At 39.6% G+C, this 20,081-nt stretch overlaps 1 protein-coding gene across 9 annotated transcripts in view; it reads left to right on the forward strand.

Annotated features, from left to right (window-relative positions):
- Nucleotides 1-20,081, forward strand: part of LOC129727768 (sodium/potassium-transporting ATPase subunit alpha) — a 182,397-nt gene that overhangs the window by 125,617 nt on the left and 36,699 nt on the right. For 6 of the 9 annotated variants that reach the window (XM_055685945.1, XM_055685926.1, XM_055685936.1 and 3 more), the window contains one exon: nt 16,989-17,069. The exons of 1 other annotated variant lie outside the window; for it this stretch is intronic. In XM_055685945.1, the coding sequence (XP_055541920.1) occupies nt 16,989-17,069 (81 nt within the window). Of the gene's footprint in view, nt 1-2,230; nt 2,610-16,988; nt 17,070-20,081 lie in introns of those variants that run through there. 2 more of the 9 variants (XM_055685979.1, XM_055685989.1) reach the window with 2 other exon arrangements.

A 20,081-nucleotide genomic window follows, 5' to 3' on the forward strand; every position in this document is an offset into this window, starting at 1 on the left:
TTTATTCTGTGTCTGTGTCCTCACCGGCGATAAGGCTGGCTCCCAAGTGATTCGATCTCATTGACTGTCCCATTATTGTTGCATCCCCCCACTCCGACCCTCCCGTCGTCGTGTCAGTATCTATTCTGGCGAGGTCGCCATGTCACACTCTGTGTATGCGAACCCCGTCTGGCCTTGTAGCACACAAACCGACTCCGATTAATAATATGGAGATCGTTTCGCTGCAAATCAATTAAATATGCAACATAGGCGCCTGCTGGGTCGTGTTTTCCCCCCTGTTTACGAATGTTTGGGTGTGTTTGTGTTTAGTCTAATCTAACCCAATCAAGAATTTACTCCTCGAGCTAGTTAAATATGAACTGCGAAGCGACGGTCTATGCCTGCGAGGACACCGTTATGAAGGTCTCCACAATGGGAAGAGTCCAAAACTGGGTACCCCAACCCTAGCAATCGAAACGCGTGTATATGCCTTATATGCTGTAGACGTTTTCCACGGCTGACCGGTTGTTGCCACTACTGACGCGATAAAGTTTACACAGCGAACAGCTGAAAACTACCGACTTATTATTCCTCACCCGCAGTGGTTTTTTTTTGCCCCACGAGCCGCGCGCCGGCCTGTTGCTCTTGAACAAATCAGTCAATCAATCACCAAAGTGCTGCCTGTTCCTGGCCAGTGGGTGCGCACGAGAATCATTGCTTTTTCGCTTGAATCGTTCTCACCCTGAGACTCCGTTTCTCCGCAGCGTGAACCGTTCCATTGGATCGTTTCATTTTGGTGGTCACTTAGATATAACCTGAGCGAACTCGGGCTCTCGGTTCTCAATGTAATCGTGGTGATTTCAAAAATGGTGATCCACTGATTGCATGAGAACGGACAAAATGGTGGGATTTTGATAGTTGAACGGCCGGGCTCGTAAATCTGTTTTTATTTTCGCAAATATCAATATTTCAAATATGCTAAACCCACTGTTGCCGGGCCGATAAGTGAAATTTCAAACTGGTTCTCCTTTTTTCTGCCAGAGAGTTTGTTGACCGCCGTGCCGGACGCGACAGTTGCGCTGGTCTGGATGCGCAGATTCCGAAAGCTTAAAATAGACCTACTTCTGGCACGCCTGTGTTGGTATTGTTCTTAATTTGGGAAATATTTGGTGCATGCTAGTACAAAAGTCAGCGGCTGCTAGTTATGTTTATATTTTCTAATAAAACTTTCATCATCGAAGAGGAAGCAGCAAATAACTTTTATCATAGGAAATAAAAAAAACAAAGGTCGGACAAATTTTGCAACGCAAATAATAAATCGGACCGTAAACAACCAATTTCCTACCGCAGTCCTCAACTGCTGTCGCATATTTTGGGCTGATATTTACGTCCAGATTTGCCTGCAATTGGCAGCGGATCCGATTATGCTCCGCTCTATGCGCGCCACCGCCAACTATACCGCCCGCCCGTCCTTGTCCGATTGAAGTCAACAGTTGAATAAATATTTATCACCTTCTCACTGAACCGGAAAACATCCAATGCCAAAGCGAATTTCAACCAATTAAATGCCGTCACATGTGGCTAGCAGTGACAGCGAATAAAGTGCAGTAAATTCACTGCTACAGAAATCGATGCCAACCGGTTGCTTCTCTAGCTTTACCACCCATTCCCGGGACCAAAACGTGAACCAGTACTAGGACTCATGTCTTCTGACCGCAACTCGCCATGCGGAAACATCATTACCGCCTAGATGTTGACCGCCGTGATTAACACTACCTGCTCGATGTGATAAGTGTCCATCTACTGTTACTGTTGCCCTTCGCGAAGGCGTCATTCGAGCCCACATGCTAATCACCTCGAACCAGCTTGAACTGGGCTTTTCTGCTCAGGTGGTACTTTCGTGTCGAAACTGGTTCTGTTCTGGAGATCGTGTCAAAACTACCAGTAGTGCCTGTTTTCATTTCGGATATACTGTAGAAATTCATTTCTATTTTCTTATTTTAGTGAAGTCTGGGTATGTCGACTGTGACATCCCGGGAAGAAAAAAGTACTTACAATTCCATCGATGGTTATTGAATGGTTCGGAACTGTCACCCAATACTTATCTTTAGCCTCCTTCCATTCCTGATTTCTCCAAAATAGTATTTTAGGTCAATCAATAACTAACAATCCTCACAAAACCAATAAGTTCCAAACTAACATTAATCTCAATCTTCCGTATCTCTGTATCTAACTCTATCTATCTAATCAGTCCGTGCTAGCGTTGCTTGCCTGAGAAGACTGCCAGTTCCCATCCATCCTGCAGCTGACTTCAGCTAGCTAGCCGGAAAAGGTTGAGCAACCGGAAGAACGAGAAAAAAACAGCAAGCAGCAAGTGATTTTTAAAGTACACTCGGTACCACCGCTTTTCCCATATATATTTTTTTTATTTTCTTATACCTGTAACTGCTTTGTGTGCTATTGGAGTGAATTTGCGTCATTTCCGCAGTGTCGATCGTGTTCAAATCGTGCCTCAAGCAACGAGTGTAACTTACCGCCTCGTGAAGGCAGGCTCTCCGCCTAGTAAACCCAGAAGGAACGGATATTGTTGCTGCTGCCGTTTGTTTGACCACAAGGAAAAGTAACCGAAGGTATTGTCCAAGTGGGGATTTTTTTTTATCCATTGTTCCCTGTGAATCGTGTTTATGTGTGTGTCGGCGATAAAATTCGTTCTATTCTCGTTCAGGAGTCTTCATCCCATTAATTTTGAGGATTTTTTTTATTAAAATTAATTTTCGATGGTTTACTTTGTGTAGTCAGTTGTATCTGATAAATTTTACCCTCGAACATAGTAAAAGCCATTTCCGAATGTTGATTTGTCTTATTTTTTGCTCGGCTATTGCCTGAACTGAATTCTAACCGGTGGCGTTGTAATCACTCTGTTTGATAACGAATAAAGGTCACCTCACATACGATGGGGGCCAACACGCTAGTCTAGGAACAAAATTTCAAGCGTCACGCAGCACAGACAACTAATTAACTGAACCGAACACGGAATCAAGCTGCGCACTCTAATAACTGACCCGTCAATTGGTCTGTCCGATAATGGTTTTTAATTGATGCAAAAGTCTTCGGACGAGGACGGAGTTTTAAGCGGTAAAAACCAAATCATACTATTCGCGAATTTAGAAGAAAAAAACTCAGTCTACGAGGTTTGTCAGTCAAAACAACAGTATTCTGGGGGAATGAAGCGAGAATAAGTTTGACGAACGTGTTTCAAGGTAATTGAATCGCTATTATATTCAAATTTGTTTAAATATGAACTTTTTCAATGATCAAAGATCACATGCGTAAGATTCGTCAGATTTCCGTTCCAGAATTATCAGCACTAAGCAAACATTCAAAACTGAAAACCTTTTTTTAAACAAGTTAATTTGATTGTTCCGTTTTAACTAGTGGAATTATACAGCTAGTATATAATATGTTATTTGTGGCCCTAGAATACTCCCTAGGGGAACCAGAGATTGAGTTTTACTCGTCATTACGGTTTTTACTAACTTTTGTAGTTTTTTTTTCAATTCTTGTGTAATGAGTTCTCAAAGGCAGTATCAAGTCAGATCTAGTTTAGTTCTGTCAAACTAATTTTAATCTAATTGATCCAAGCAACACGATCCGCTACAATGCCAAGCGCCGTCACTGGAGACGTACCAAGCTAAAGCTGTAAGCAAATTGCGGGACGGCTGTTGGTTTCTGGATTCTCTGCGTTGGTTTTTATTCGGCACATATTTCTGCCAAGGGAGGCTGTTTTTAGCATCACCATCGGTGCTATGTGAAATCGAATCTTGAAGCAGGAAAAAGTGTTTAAATAATAATTGAAAGTCCGGATGTCAGATATGCGGGATTTTCATCAATAAATAGCAGCGTATCGTTGAAAAAAAAAAAAAAAAAAAAAAAACAGTTAGCGCTCAACCTCCGAGTAGAGCAGACGCGAATTTTTTGCGATACATCGGAAGTCGTGCACGAAGTTTATCTGAAATCTTTTTCCAAAGCTAAGAGCTCTGGCCACTACCGGCCCCAGCTGTTTTCTTTCACCCATACCGCGTAAACGCGAAGAGCTAAACAACCATGAGACGTCGCGAGAATACGTTCCGCATTGACTATGCTCATGTGCCACGAAAACCGTCATTCGAAGAATTACACGAGTTCGTCGATACAGTGCTAGAGTTAGAAAAAGATCAAGTTGTGCGAATCCAGCCCAGTCGTAGCTTACAATGTGCCTTCGTAAAGGTCAGTGAACTGTCGTTGGCCCAAAAGATAGTCGAAAAGCATGACAACAAACATGAAACGGAGATTGATGGTAAAACGTATAAGATACGCATTAGGATGGAGGACGGAGCAGTAGAGGTAAAATTGTTCGATCTATCTGAAGATGTGTCCGACGAATCAATTGCTGATTTTCTCCGCGCCTACGGAGAGGTACTCTCAATACGTGAGTTGATGTGGGACGAGAGGTTTACGTTTGGCGGAATCCCAAGCGGTGTACGGGAAGTGAAAATGATCGTGAAGGAGAATATACCATCCTACGTCGTCATCGACGGAGAGACAACTGCCTTGTCTTATTACGGCCAACAGCAGACATGCAGGCACTGCAATGAGTTCGTTCACAGCGGAATATCCTGTGTCCAGAACAAAAAACTACTGGTCCAGAAGCTTGACTCTGATCAGTCATATGCAAACATCGTGAAGCAAACCAAACCGAAACAGCTCCGTACGTTGACGAGCAAACCAAAGCTTGCCAAGTCGAAGGTTAACAGCAACCTGGCAGGACCGAGCAATACAACCGTCTTTTCACAGCAAACAGTAAGCACTGTCGAGATCAACGCAAGCAAGCCAGCACTCCAGTCGCAGGCAGCGGCTTTACCCACTTCGCAAGAGCGAAACGAAGACTTTAAACTGCCATCGCAACCACCCCGTACCGACGAACCGAACCGAAAAGTTACGACTAGCGAACGAGATAGAGAGGGAGACGAAACTGATCGCTCTACAACCTCGTCAAGCAGCAGAACATCTCGTAGACGTCCACCGGGCAAAAAGCTACGACACGACGGAACCAACGATTCGCCGGGAGAAGACATTCTTTAATGGAACTCACGAGTTACAAAATTGCAACAATAAACATCAACACGATCACTAACGCTACAAAACTAAACGCTCTACGGACATTCGTACACTCACTAGAACTTGATATTGTTATGATGCAGGAGGTAGAAAACGAGCAACTGCACTTGCCCGGTTTCAACGTTATTTGCAATGTAGACAATGCTAGAAGGGGGACAGCGATCGCACTAAAGGAACACATACGATTCTCCCATGTTGAAAAGAGTATCGATGGGCGATTAATCGCACTGCGAATTGCGAACACGACACTGTGCAACATATATGCACCCTCAGGAACTACTTACCGCCAAGAACGCGAGCGCTTTTTCAACTACACGATCGCGTACTATCTACGACATCGTACAGAGAACGTAATACTTGCAGGCGATTTCAACTGTGTTATACGACAGTGTGACGCAACGGGTACAAACAAAAGTCCGGCTCTCCATACATGCGTCCGACAGCTCTGTCTCCAAGATGTATGGGCTAAACTTCGCCCACAATCTGGTGGGTATACGTTCATAACTCACAACTCGATGTCACGACTAGACCGCATCTACGTTAGCCGGGAACTAACTCACCAGCTGCAGGATACTAACACACACATCGTTGCCTTCTCAGACCACAAAGCTGTTACCGTACGTCTGTGTCTCCCAAATCTCGGCAGAGAGAGTGGCCGAGGGTTGTGGTCTCTCCGCTCGCACCTGCTGACTTCGGAAAATGTCGATGAGTTCAGGATTAAATGGCAATACTGGACTCGCCAACGCCGACACTACACTTGTTGGATGTTATGGTGGTTACGGTATGCAAAACCGAAAATCCAACTTTTTTTCCGCCGAAAATCTACTCTGGCCTACAATGATTTCCACCGCGAATACCAATGGCGATATGAACAGCTACGAAGAGCTTACGACAGATATTACCGCGACCCAAGCTTGTTAACAACCATCAACCGACTAAAGGGTGAACTCCTAATGCAGCAACGACAGTTCATGCAGATGTTTGTACGCAGCAACGAATCCTACGTAGCCGGTGAACCGCTCTCCACCTTTCAACTCGGAGAAAGAAAAAGGAAACGAACAATCATCACACGATTACAAAACGAAAGAGGTGAAACTACCGATAACGCACAAGACATCGAGCATCAGTTGCTACAATATTATTCACAACTCTATGCAGATGAGAGAATCGGAGCAGAGCGGGATGACGATTTTGTCTGCAGAAGGGTGATACCAGAGGCTGACGATGGTAATAATGCATGCATGAGGGAGATTACAACAGCTGAGATTTTTTCGGCAATAAAAACGAGCGCACCAAGAAAATCTCCGGGTAGCGACGGTTTGCCCAGAGAATTCTACATGAGCACCTTCGATGTCATCCACAGAGAGTTAAACTTGGTCATGAACGAAGCACTCGAGTCGCACTTCCCAGCCGAGTTCGTAGACGCAATAATTGTGTTGGTGAAAAAGAAGGGGAGTGAGAGTACCGTACGGTCGTACAGGCCGATCTCGCTTCTGAATTTCGACTACAAACTGCTATGCCGCATACTCAGGGAAAGACTAATAGCAATCGTTCAGACGCATAAGGTACTAGGCAAAGTACAAAAATGCGCCAATGCAGGGCACAACATTTACGAAGCCACGCTCTCAATTAAGGATCGCATTGCTCAAATGATAGCACACAAACAGAGAGGTAAGCTCATATCTTTCGACCTGGACCACGCGTTTGATCGGGTCAACCGACGTTTTCTTTTCAACAACATGTGCGCACTCGGTTTCAATACGAGGATGGTAGGTTTACTCGCCCGTTTCGCAGAACTCTCATCTGCTCGGCTGCTTATCAACGGTCACATATCGACTCCGGTTTCAATCCAACGTTCGATCGCACAAGGGAACCCGTTGAGTTCACTACAATTTGCTATTTACCTCTTGCCACTGCTAAATCAGCTGGAGCGAGTTGGTGAGAATGACGTCATCGTTGCTTATGCGGACGACATAAGTATGATTGTCTCGTCTGCCGAAAAAATACAAGCCGCCTATAATCTCTTTGGTCGGTTTTCCGTCGTCTCAGGAGCGAGACTGAACATGGAAAAAACCACCTCCATCGACGTGGGGGACACTACTGGGGCACTAATCAACGTAGAGTGGCTACAGACTGAAGAGACGGTAAAAATACTTGGAGTAATCTACGCTAATTCAATTCGTACAATGATTAAACTAAACTGGGACGAATTAGTAGTAAAATTTTCTAGAACGCTATTTTCACATGCGATAAGGTCGCTAACACTGCTGCAAAAGGTTGCATTCCTTAACACATTTGCTACTTCAAAGATTTGGTACATCTCATCTATCTTATCACCGACAAATATGCATGTTGCGAGACTGACCTCAGCGATGGGAAATTTTCTCTGGAGAGGCCTTCCCGCGCGTGTCCCAATAACACAGCTGTCACGTGACCATAAAGAAGGGGGGCTTAAACTACATCTGCCAGCGTTTAAATGTAAAGCGCTGCTGATTAATCGACACCTCCGCGAGCTTGAATACATGCCTTTTTATAAAGCGTTCATTGAAGGCACCCCGCGACTACAACTACCGGTGAACTGTCCGTGTCTGAAACAAATACGGCAACATATCGCTTTGCTTCCGCCGATAGTCCTGCAAAATTTGTCCACCGACGGTATACACCGACACTTTGTAGAGGGAACTGAAAAACCGAAAGTGGAACGGGAGGACTTAACAACAAACTGGCGCCTAATTTGGTCCAACATTCTGCAAAACCGTTGTTTAACATCGCAACAAAAAACTACACTATTTCTGTTTGTAAACGGTAAAACAGAACACCGTCGCTTGATGCATATTATGCACCGTGTGGATAGCGAACAGTGTCTACACTGTCACACACCAATCGAAACGTTGGAGCATAAGCTAACGGAGTGCCCGCGGGTGATCAGCGCTTGGGCAACACTACAGCAGTTCATCGCAAGGTACTTACCTGGTCGACGGAGAGTAACGTATTCAGATATCGAAAAACCAACAATGACGAGAACATCAAAAATGGTGAAAACTAAAATCCTGAAGCTGGTATCCATTTATATAGACTATATTATAAGTGAAAATAACGCAATAGATACAAATGATCTAAGGGCTACACTTGAAATGTATTTGTAAATAATAATTTAATAAACATGACTACATAAAAAAAAAAAAAAAAAAAAAAATAGTAATGAAAATCTTTAGGCTTGAATCTAGTTGAAATTGTAACATAAGGCGTTGTATACAAATCACGTAACGCTAAAAACCAGGATTTTAGACCCCCTTCCCCCTATATAACAATTAGTAAGAAATTACGTAACGCTTAAGTCCCAGAAATTTAAATTTTGAAGAAAAATCACAGTTACGTAACTGTTCCAACAACCCCTCCTCCATATGTCAAAATTAGTAACGCAAACTCAACCACCTCCCCCCCTTCATGCGTTACGTAATTTGTGTACGACGCCTAGGAAATTTTCATCTTCCTTATAGAGCATGTTTACAATGCGTGTGATGCTTTAAATAACGCAAAATACATACCTACTAGAAATATCAAAATCCCTGACTTGGGCTCAATAAGTTTAACATTTTTTTTCCCGGAAATTTTTTTGTTATTATTATGTATGTAGCTGAGCTTAACTTCTCCACAGTTATTGAAAAATTCCTTGTTGCATGGTGAAGCCATTTGTTATCTAGATGCTCACAAAAAATAATGTTGCTGAAATATTTAGTTGAAAATGTTGTCTGAAATAAAACAACAAGCTAGCAATTTGAAAAAAAAATATTTTCACTGTAAATAAAAATCTTGTCTTTCTGAAAAAAAGAGTACACTCTGGAAAAAAAAGATCTTAAAAAAAAAAGTTAAAATACTAAAAATTGATTATCTAATAAATCTAATGCATCTCAAAATCTATTTTTTTTAAATAAAACTACAGAAGATTAGCTAAACGTTAACGGGTAGGGGGCGCGAATTTCTCTGTGCTTCGAAAAGGGGGCCGGGGAGCCAAAAAGGTTAGGAATTACTGGTATAAGGTCTTCAGAAAAGCTTGTTGTCCGAGACTCTCTGCTGAAATAAATTAATTCTTCAATTATTGAAAAATTTCTTGTTACATATTGAAGCCAAATGTTATCTTGGTCCCCACAAAAAATTATGCTGCAAAAATATTTAGTTGAGAATGTTGTCCAAAATAAAACAACAAGGCTGGCAAATCGGAAAAAAAAGTATTTTTACGAGATAAGATTCTATTGAAATTTGACGTTTTGAACAAATAAAATGCTACAAAACTTTGCCAAACATAAAATTTCTTCATACTGCATACATCTTATATACCAGACACGGACATCAATTACAAGTGAGGTAATTCGGTTATTTCAAGCTTGACTGGATTCCCATTTTTACGTGTCAGTTGTGGAGGTACCTTTCAGCACTTCTCAATTCTTTAGAGCTTCATCAATGTGCATCGATAATATTGCGGTTCCCGTCATAAAGCATATGTTTTGTATTAAATAAATGTCATAAGCTAGCTGCTCCAACTTGCTCAACTTTTCCTTTATTTTTTAATTGAAGTCTTTTCATGAGGAAATCTGGATTAAAATTTTTGTCAGTTTTACACTAGAGCTTGAATTTTCACTAGAAGGTAGAACGGTTTCGGAGCTTTGAAGTGTCTTAAACTTCATATGTTTGCAGCAATTCCATGCATTTTTCCATTCGTTTTTTACCGGTCCAGGTGGTTTGAGACCTGTCTGATCCATATTAGGAAATAGCTTGAAAATTTGTATGTAGGAGTTTCTGGGGAGAGGCTTTAAGATGGTTTGAGAATCCTCCCTACTCTGGAAAGGAGGGCTCTCGTACAAATGAAACACAAATTTCTGAAAAATTCAAGAACGTATCAAGCAAAATGAAATCAAATTTGGCATGCGGAGGTTTTCGAGGGCAAGTAATGTTCTTACGGTAGTTTGACTCTCCTCACAGCTCTGGAAGGGAGGGTTCCCATACAAAAGAAACACAAATTTCTACATAACTCGAGATCTAATCTAGGCAATAGAACCAAATTTGACATGTGGAGGTTTTTGAAGTCAAAAAATGTTATTATGGTAGTTCCACACTCCCCCTTTTCTGGAAGAGTGGGCTCCCATACATATCTGCATAACTTAAGAACTATTTAAGCAAGTTGATCCAAACATATTGAGGTTTCTGAGGGCAAAAAATGTTGCTATGGTAGTTCGACACCACTCCCTCCTCTGGAAAGGAGGGCTCCTATATAATTGAAACAAATTCTTACATAACTCGAGAATTAATCAAGCAAACGGAACTATATTTGGAGACCATATCAGATTTAGGATACGTTCTCCAAATGTGATCCCATTTGCTTGATTACTTTGTGTGGGAGCCCTCCCTGCTTCCCCTTTCAGAGGAGGGAGGGGTGTGAACTGCTATAGAAACATTTTTTGCCCCCAGTATGGATATTACAGTACAAGAAACGTTTCTATGATGGTTGGACACTTTCCCTCCACTGAAGGGAAGAGGGGTCTGACATAAATGGAACACATATTCCAATTGAATTTTCCGGAAAACAGCTAGAAACAGCTCGAAATGATCGTGGTGAAGATACACAGAAACAAAATATCGATCCTGGTTTGAATTATAAAACGGTAATATTTGATTTCTGGCAAACAGCCCAAAATGACCCAATACACATACGGGTATTTCTGAAATCGGGATGGTGCAATATCATTGTTCATAGATGTATTTTATTTTGAAGCTAGATGTTCTTAATCTTTAGTGTCCATCACAATCAAAATTCCTCCCCATTATAAAAGGGCTACTACAATGCAATACAAATCGTATTTCGATGCTTCAGAAGGTTCAAGACCCAGGTGGCCCTATTTGCATCGCAGTAACTTTTCTCGATGGAGACGCATGGTGGTTATTGTGAACATTGAAGGTTTGCCAAAATTTTATCTCAAAAATCGCAAAATATACCTCCGTGAAAGTTCGATATTTAATGTAAAGTTTCCTTAGGCATCTAAAGAACTATCAAACGATGCGGTCTCCTGGATCTCGAACCCTCCAAAACGGCAGAAAACTGATTGTTAAAAAATTTCGCCCAAAATTTGTTACTAGAAATACATTTTAATATTTTTCTTTAAAAGGCTCATCAATTACCATCAATCTGATGCCAAAAGATTCAAAATCAGTTAACCGGAGCAAAAGTTACGACCTTTTGAAAATTGAAAGTTTTGAAAAAAGTTGATTTTTTGGACAACCATATGACAAAAAGTGGCACTCCAAGGGCCAAATAAAAACCAGGTCGAAAATTTTTGCGATTTTTAGTTTGATCGAAGCAAAAAAAATATGCAGATACGACTTTTTGCATTGAGCTGCTGTATGATAAACATATTTGAGCATAAAATCCCTACATGCTTGTTATAAGCAGTTCCACCAAAAAGCGGGCAACCATTTAAATCGACCATTTTCGATTAGGTTAAAACTTGTCATAAATGGCTTTATGGGCAGAAGATGCCATTTTGTGCTATTGTTTTTTTTTTGGATCACGATTTTTTTTCAGAAGCCATGTACTAAAAGTGCTATGTTTGCTTGGTGTGACGTCTTCGGCAAAGTTGTAACAATTTTGTCTTTTTGAAAAAAAAGAACACTGAAAAAAAAATTTCTAGAAAAAAGTTCAAAAGAGATTAAAAATTAGGTATCCAATCAAGCTCATAATCAAGGTCAAGGTCAAAAGATTTATGAAAACTAAAAAAGATTAGCTAAACATCGTTGCTTTTCGTTCATGGGGAACTGAGCAACAAAAAAAAAAAAACAATTTTCAAGAAAAAATTAAAAAAAGCCAGAACGTTTAGTTTATTTGCTATAAGGTCTTCAGAAAAAAACTAAAGCTACAAAAACTCCACATTAAAAATGAAACAAATTTACTGAACTTTTAAAAATATAAAATAAAAAAAAATTGAAAAAAAAAATAAAAAAAAAATTAAAAAAAATAATAAATAAAAATAAAAAAAATAAAATTAAAAATGAAAAAAAAATAAAAATAAAATAAATAAAACTGAAAAAAATAAAATAAATAAAAATAAAAAAAAAATTAAAAAAAAAATTAAAATAAAATAAATAAAACTGAAAAAAATTAAATTAATAAAAATAAAAAATTTAAAAAAAAAAAATAACAATAAATAAATAGAAACAGTTATCACAGACAAACAGACGTACCTCTTCGAACAAAAATCCTGAAAAATCTTCGTCCTTATTTGAAACGTTACACTCATGCGCCACCCTATGAGCTTATTGCCTTCTAACTTGTTTTCGTAAAACGGTTTTTGTCTTTGCTAATGGGTGTGCACGCTTGCTTAAATCAACACAAGAGGCATTACTGTTGGTTTTTGTCTTTGATAATGGAAACGGCACACTTGCTTATAGCGACACTAGCGGCACTATTGCCCACTAAGCAAAATTTCAAAATTATCGTTATTTCTCTGGTCGATCAAATCGTCGTCGAGTGGCACTTCTGTTTGTCTGTGCAGTTTATTTTTATTTTTTTTACGGTGTATACCTTTTTTAAAAGGAAAAATCATTACTTTCAAGTTTGCCTTGAAAACAAAATAAACACTGTAAAAAATAAAAAAAATTTTTTTTTGTAACGTTCTGGTTTAATTTTTTTTTATTTTTTCTGAATGTTTTACTTTTTTGTTTGTCATTCCTTCATAATCGGCCTTATCTTTTGTAATTTTCATGATAAGTAGATTAGCTCTTTCATGATAATTAGATTAGCTTTTTTAGATAATTAATTCTCTTTTTTTGAATGAACTCTCATTTTTTTTTTAATTTTTGATGAAAAAAGCGTAAAGTGTATATTTTTTCTGATCGATAAAATTATTACCTACAACTTCGCCGAAGACGTCACACCGATCAAATTAGCCGTGTGACTTCTAAAAATATTCGTAATTATCAATACGTTCTTTACATAGGTTCTCAAGAATGAGTCGTGGTTAAAAAAAAAACCAACAGCACAAAACGGCATCTTTTGTCGACGGAAACATCTGTGCAATGTTCCAGCTAAATCGGAAATAACAATTAAAAAAATATTTAAACTAGGACATTTTTTGTGGAATTGCTTTTACCTGTAAAATCTAAGCTTCCCAAACACGGACATCAATTACATTGGTCAACCCAATTACCCTAGAGCTCAAACTAGAAAAATTTTAAAGCCTATAGCTTTTTAACCAATCGTGTGAATTTTATTGCTCCTTGCCAAGCCAGAAGTGCATAAAGTTTTCACAGTCTTAAATAAGGTTTTTTCGTAAGCAAACGTAGAGGTGACGACCCTGGTGAGTAATTACTCTGCACCCTTTTGACGCACTTCTGAGCTGGCTACGGGCACCAAAATTTACAGGAATGAATTAAAAGCTATAATTTTACAGATTAATCCAGTTTGAGTTTTAGGGCAATTTTTTTCGCCAGTGTTATACACACAAGGAAATTTAATAATTCAATTTAATAGCACGACTGGATTTCTATTTTATGCCTGCCAGATAAGAAAAACTACACGTTTTAGCTTTAGGAAGATTATCAATATACATCGATAATATTCCGATTCTTTTCATAATTCATATTCCATTAATCAAAGAAAGCTCATAAATTAGCTGCCCTGATATTCTCAAGTTTAGTTCTTTTTTTTTTAAATAAAATTTGATTATGATGAACTCGGGTCACGAAGTTGCTTAGTTCGTTGTCAATTTCATTCAAAATTTCCTTTTTTTTATTTTTTTTTGTAGTAAACACTTTAAAAAATGCTACCAGAACCATCTTCTTTTCTATTTTTTATGTCCCAACATGATATATTTTATGTACGGCTCAATTTCTTTTGCAAACTTTTTCTTTTTTTAAATTTTGTGTCAGCAAATTGTTACGCTAAATTTTGGGTAGATTAGCGTAACCAAAAGCGTCGCTAAAACTTGATCCTCGGAACGCTATTCAGCAATTCGCTTCACATACTTTTCGTATAGTTTAGTGCTCAACTTGTACTCACAATTCAGTTTCGAGTAAAATAATTTCTGAACTGGGGGACAATAACGTCGTTAAAACAATATTTCTGCTTCCAAAAACGCTTTGCGATGTGAAGGGATTCATCGACTTTTTTTTTATATTTGGATAAAAACTCAGACAGTTAAACACCCGAATGACCAAATCTCCATTTCCTAGACCCCGTCTAAGTTGATACGTTATTGGCATTCGGAAACATTCTTCCCATCATCTGTAGCGGATTATAAAATAAACAACTGTGATTATTGCCTTCCTGAACGCAATCGTAAACAGAGCTCGGAATCGCTCGCCAAACCGGTCAAAACTTGAACACGTTTCCGTTTGCCTCTATCCTATGCTTTCTAAAGGAAGCAAAACGTCGACCATTCTGCTGTACATCCCCACGGCGGCGGGGCCATGAACTATTTATGCCTCCAGCTCTCTTCTACTGGCTTGTCTTGCTATAAATCACCTGTCAAAAAAGCGGGGTCTCTCTGTCTCTGTCGCGCGCGCACTCTCTTCGTTTCTATTTGCAAACCCCTAATCCCATCACGGCACTGAATTGCAACAGGCTTTATTGTGTTTGATCAGATGAAAAGCGACCCGTCATCGTGTGTCTCAAACCACTCGTGTTCCCCAAGCCGCTCTACTATTGTGATAAACCCACCAAACCGATTGGGCCACAGACACATTCTCCTCGTGTCGTAATCTAAAAACAAACAGACTATCTCTGAACGAACTTCCATCGGGTGCTCTGTTACCCAGGGACTGGCTAATAATACGTTTTTTTTTCTTCACAACTAAACCGCTCGTAATACATATATTTTGACAGTTAGTAAAGGTTGGAATCGCACGCTGCACCCCGCCATGCTGCGAGGGTTAATGTCTTAGTAAATAAACAAAGGGTTCTTCGAATGGCTGGCGAAAACGGTATAGTCTACGTTTTTTTTTCGTCGATTTTAACCGTGTCTCCTTGAACTGGATTCGAACACTGATAGCGAGAGCAATTGATTACGCTTGCCGAACACGAATGTTTCCTCTTTCGATGCTGGCGCTGCTCGTGGAGGAAAAAAAAAAGAAATTCCAAAACTTTGTTTCAAGATTAGAGAGTGTCTTATCTTGCCTGCTGGCGAGATCCGGTTCGTGTTCAGCGGAGGTATTTCGCTCTGATTGATAACTCGAACCTAAGCAAGATTGCGATAGAGTTTGTCTGTACTGCATTGGGCTGTTGCCGGAGTGGGTCAAATATCCAATTTACGTTAATTTGCTGGAAACGGTATAAATGTCACGTTTCACCACTGCGCTTATCAGTCATCATGAGCGCTCTGGGTTGTGGAAGATTTTTTTATTATGAAAAGTCTGAAGCCGCTCGTGCGAGACAATTGATTGGTTCACCGAAAATCCGCCGTAAGGTCACAGCTGCTACTCGCGTGAAGACACTCGGACCCGAATCGATGTCATTTCGATCGTAAAAGCTGTTGTCGAACAGAATGTCTCTACCCACCAGCAGCTGGGGCACGTTCTTGGCTTTCTAGAGGGTCACGCTATAAGCACGTACCTACTGCTTGCCATTCATCTCGTCACGACGAGTAGGTACAAATAGCAGGAGGGGAAAATATTTTCAACGTCTCGAATCACCGTGCGTCTCCACCAGTCGTGCGTCGAAACTGTCACTTTGTACAGTTCGCGTACACACCAACACACGCGCTACTACGAAAACAACACTCTACAGTGGCAGCCTCAACGGATGGCAAATATTTCGCTGGCCATCGGCCAAGAATACACGCCAGCACAAAGCATTAATCATATTTCCCTCCACTGACCTTAAACATTAAGGTGCCGTTTTATATAGATTCTTGTTTTTACTTCTTTTTTCTTCGAGAAATTCGCTAACGGGAAAAGGCAGGAAATGCTGGTGCATTCGCGATCTATAACAACTGCAAATTGCCTCGCCTTATAAGTGCCAAGGACATATAGGGAGTCGCGCTTTCTGTTACGTAACCGCGCTCACCTGATTGCTCGGTGACGGGTTTTTATAATAATGTATGTACCAGCTGGTTTTTCGGTGTGAAAAATGGATTCTTTATAGCTCGTGGGTCGCCTAATTAAGACGCGCGGCTACACCTTCTCCAGTTCACACATATTTTTCCACACTTTCCGCAAGCCTCGACGCCACTACCGCCGCAATCGTGCTCTATTATGTAACGTGAAAATCTGGACTGCGCATGTGTCTCTCCATGGGTCGAAACGGAAGCTGAGTGACCACGACGCGCTCAGCGGTGGACTCTGAGTTCCAATTGCTGTACGCGAAAATAGGGGAAAACCCCTCGGGAGCATGAGTTCGTACGCATGCAGCAACTGCTGCCAAGCTTCTGCGGATCGTGGGAAATCGATTTTCAACCAAACTCTGACATCGTACTCGAATCTCGAAAAATCCTTACTCCTTTCTACCCCATCCAACTCGAAACCCTATACCGTTTACGCAATGTTCTATGTCTAGATGCAAATAGTAGAAAAAAACGCTAATCATGATGATTTTCTTTAATTTTTATTTATTTTCATGCCTTTGTTTGCCGATTTGTTTGTGCGTGTGCTCGTGTGTATTATCAACAACGAAAACAACAACTGCCATCATCATCTTATCTTCATCGTCCTTGATTATTTGATTTGGCTTGCATCGTTCCTGCATATAATTTTGCGTTCCCTACCATGCTTGCCTGTGCATTCGACAAACAAAAAAAACATACACACACACAACCCTATACATCATCAACATCATCATCGTGGCATGTGTGACGCCTGCCGTGCAGACCGGTAGGACCGACTCGTACCGGGTCGCCACCGTGGCACCCTTGAAGGATGACAACCTCACCGCCGACGGTCAGCTTAAGGTAAGGTAGTTTGTAGCGAATTGCTGCTCTAGGGGTCCTACTTGGGATCACTAACCACTAACGCTTTGGTTGTTTTCCTACTAACACCGGTTGACGAACCTTCAACTCTAACAGGTAGGGTATATGTGATTTTTTTGTGAGCATCCGGAGTTCTGAACAGTTTGTTGGATTTTCTGTGTTTTAGTTTCAATTTTTTCATCATCATGGAAACTCGAGTCAAAATCTCACGAAATCCTAAAAATCTCAAATACTCGGATTCCAAATTTTACAATACTAAAATTGCCAAATTTTAATTTTAAAAATCAAACTCTAAAAACATAAGAACACTTAAATCAATAATTCCGGGAATCAATACAAAAGGCTGAAACCTCAATATTGTTGTCGAAAAAAATTTCAGAGCTCGAAATTATAAATTTGCGCTTAACCCTCTAGTGCCCAAGTTAATTTTCAGACGGACTTCGTAAAAATCACTATTAATCTTTATAAACGTTTTTAAAGTATTGATTGAAGCTTTCTAGAGGTCTAACTGGAGACAGTCTTAAGGCGGCACTGCGCACTAGAGAATTAAACTTGGAATTTTAAAATCTACCCCCAACAAATCATTCGATCCTTCAATTTCTTCACACATGTTTGTCTATTTGGATTCGTTATCCGTTTTAAACGATTTAAAAAAAAACTAATCAAATTATCTGTTTATGAACTGGAAATTTCGGAAATCCGAAAATTATGAGAAAAAAACCTCATCCTCAGTCCCTTAAATTATACTCATAAATTACACTTGCCGAAAAAGAGCAAAAAAATTGCACTCCCGAGCTCGTTGGGGGCACAAGCACGGATATAACTGAAAGATTGAAATTTTGAAACAATAAAACTTGGTTTTAAAAAACTCCCAAACATTTTAAACTGCTAAAGACTAGGGAGAGAGGCTGAGTTGTCCAAAAGCGGAAGTATATTAAATCTCTATGATGTTAAACAGTTCAAATTTTAAGTTTATAATTTCTGCAACGTATTGAACTTCAACCAATAGTGATAAAAATCAGTGACATCCTCAAACTCATTGAAAGACAACTTTAGAACAATAATAATAGGGAGAGGGTGAATGGGGGGTATTAAATTTTTTCCCCTTACGTGTCCGACGGGGCATCCGGGTTCCCACAAATTAAAATTCTTGTAACTTCTGCTATTTTCATCCGAAAAAAATTGTTATTGCCACAAATCCGGTCTTTCGGGGATATGTTCCGAAACTGAGGAGTTTTATAAATGTTTAAAAAAAATTTACAATTATTGGTTTAAAGTTTATGAAATTATTTCCATGGGTTATTTTTAGTGTTTTCGGTGTTATGGTAATACACCTTCAACATGGGGATCCTTCGGGAACAAATTCCACTAGGGCCATAGGAATAAATAAATAATACAAAGTCGAATACTATCTAAAATGGGTATTTTCAGAGCCGCGATGATATCTAGAGACCGGAAAACGACCCCCAATGCCATTTTGACTTCCAAAATCTTGCTTCCGGTGTCTGGGAGCAAACCGAATTCAGTCAAATAGCATCCAATATGGGAATTTCCGGAATTGAGATGATGTCCAGAGACCAAAAATCAACTCCTGACGCCATCTTGAAATTCAAGATGTTGACTTTCGGTTGTCGGAAAACAGCCAATATTGACCAAATACCACCTAATATGAAAACTTCCGGAGCCAGGATGATGCCCAGAGACCTCAAAACGACACAAGACGAGCCGCGAGTCACCAACTTAAAGTGAAGTTGATTACCGATCTCTGTGCATCATCCCGAATCCGGAAGTATCCACATTGGGTGATATTTGGTTAATTTTGATTTTCTTCCGCTGACACTGGTTTCAAAGTAGATAAGTTGCTGAGTCTTTTAGTAGTAAAACTATCGTAATCGGATGAAAACTGCAAAAGCTTCAAGAATTTAAATTTGTGGGTACCCGGAACCCCGCCGGAGGCACGTACGGGTGTTTTTTTTTGTGGGGCACATTATGGTTAAAGATTCTTTAATTTAAATGATTGAATCCCACGTCTCTCAAATTCATGTATCATAAGCTCCTAAGGTCTAGAATCCAGAATTCTCGGAATCCGGAAGACTTAGGATTATGAAGAAAATAATATATAATAAATCCCATTTTTTTTTCAAGTGTAACAGAACATCAAAAGTTTTGGAATTATAACTGGATACTGGAAACTTTAGACACAGTGGAATACTCGAACCCCAAAAACTTTCATAACCTTGCTATTTAAGTTCCCGAGTAAATCTTCAAATTTTCACAACCCCCAAACATAATCAAGTGATTTCGGATTCCAAAAAACAGTACTATACTTTCGTGATCATAACGGCAAATAGCTAAAGGATCCTGCAGGAACTCTCAAATTCAATTCTCATACAATTTGTTAACTATATAATTCAATTCAAAAACTTATGATTCAAAAAATACTCTAATTTGTTAATCGTTTTTCTATCTCTAAACTAATGAATAAATTCTAAAAACTTAATTTATTTTTTGTTAAGACCGCCCAAATTCTAACGATTCCGAAAGCCAACATGAAATATTCGGATTCGGGAAGCGTTTCATAATTTTGAAAATTTAATTCATAGATAACTAAAATGTTGGAGTCTTATTGGAACTAAGAACTAAAATCCTCAGGATTCTGGGAACCTGGGGAAAACTGTATAATTTTAAGTTTATTGGAATCTGGGCAGCGAAATTTTCGGGACTCTTCAATCTGTGGAATCTTCCGCGTTAGAAATTTGTCCCAAATTTTGATTCTAAAATCTTACGATGCCTGTGATTTTAGATAACTGTGATTCAAAATCGCTCTTGTTTTAATACTTTTGAATGTTAGGATTTTCAGATTCTAATAGTTCAATTTAAATTTTTCAAAATTTTGAGGCTCTGGTGCTGAAGAATTTGAAGATTTGCGAAATTAAAAATGTAGAAGCCTCACGAATCTAACATTTTGATTCTACAAAACTCTAAAGCCTTATT

This window comes from Wyeomyia smithii, chromosome 1 (genome assembly GCF_029784165.1).
Source record: "Wyeomyia smithii strain HCP4-BCI-WySm-NY-G18 chromosome 1, ASM2978416v1, whole genome shotgun sequence".
Taxonomy (NCBI): Eukaryota; Metazoa; Arthropoda; class Insecta; order Diptera; family Culicidae; genus Wyeomyia; species Wyeomyia smithii.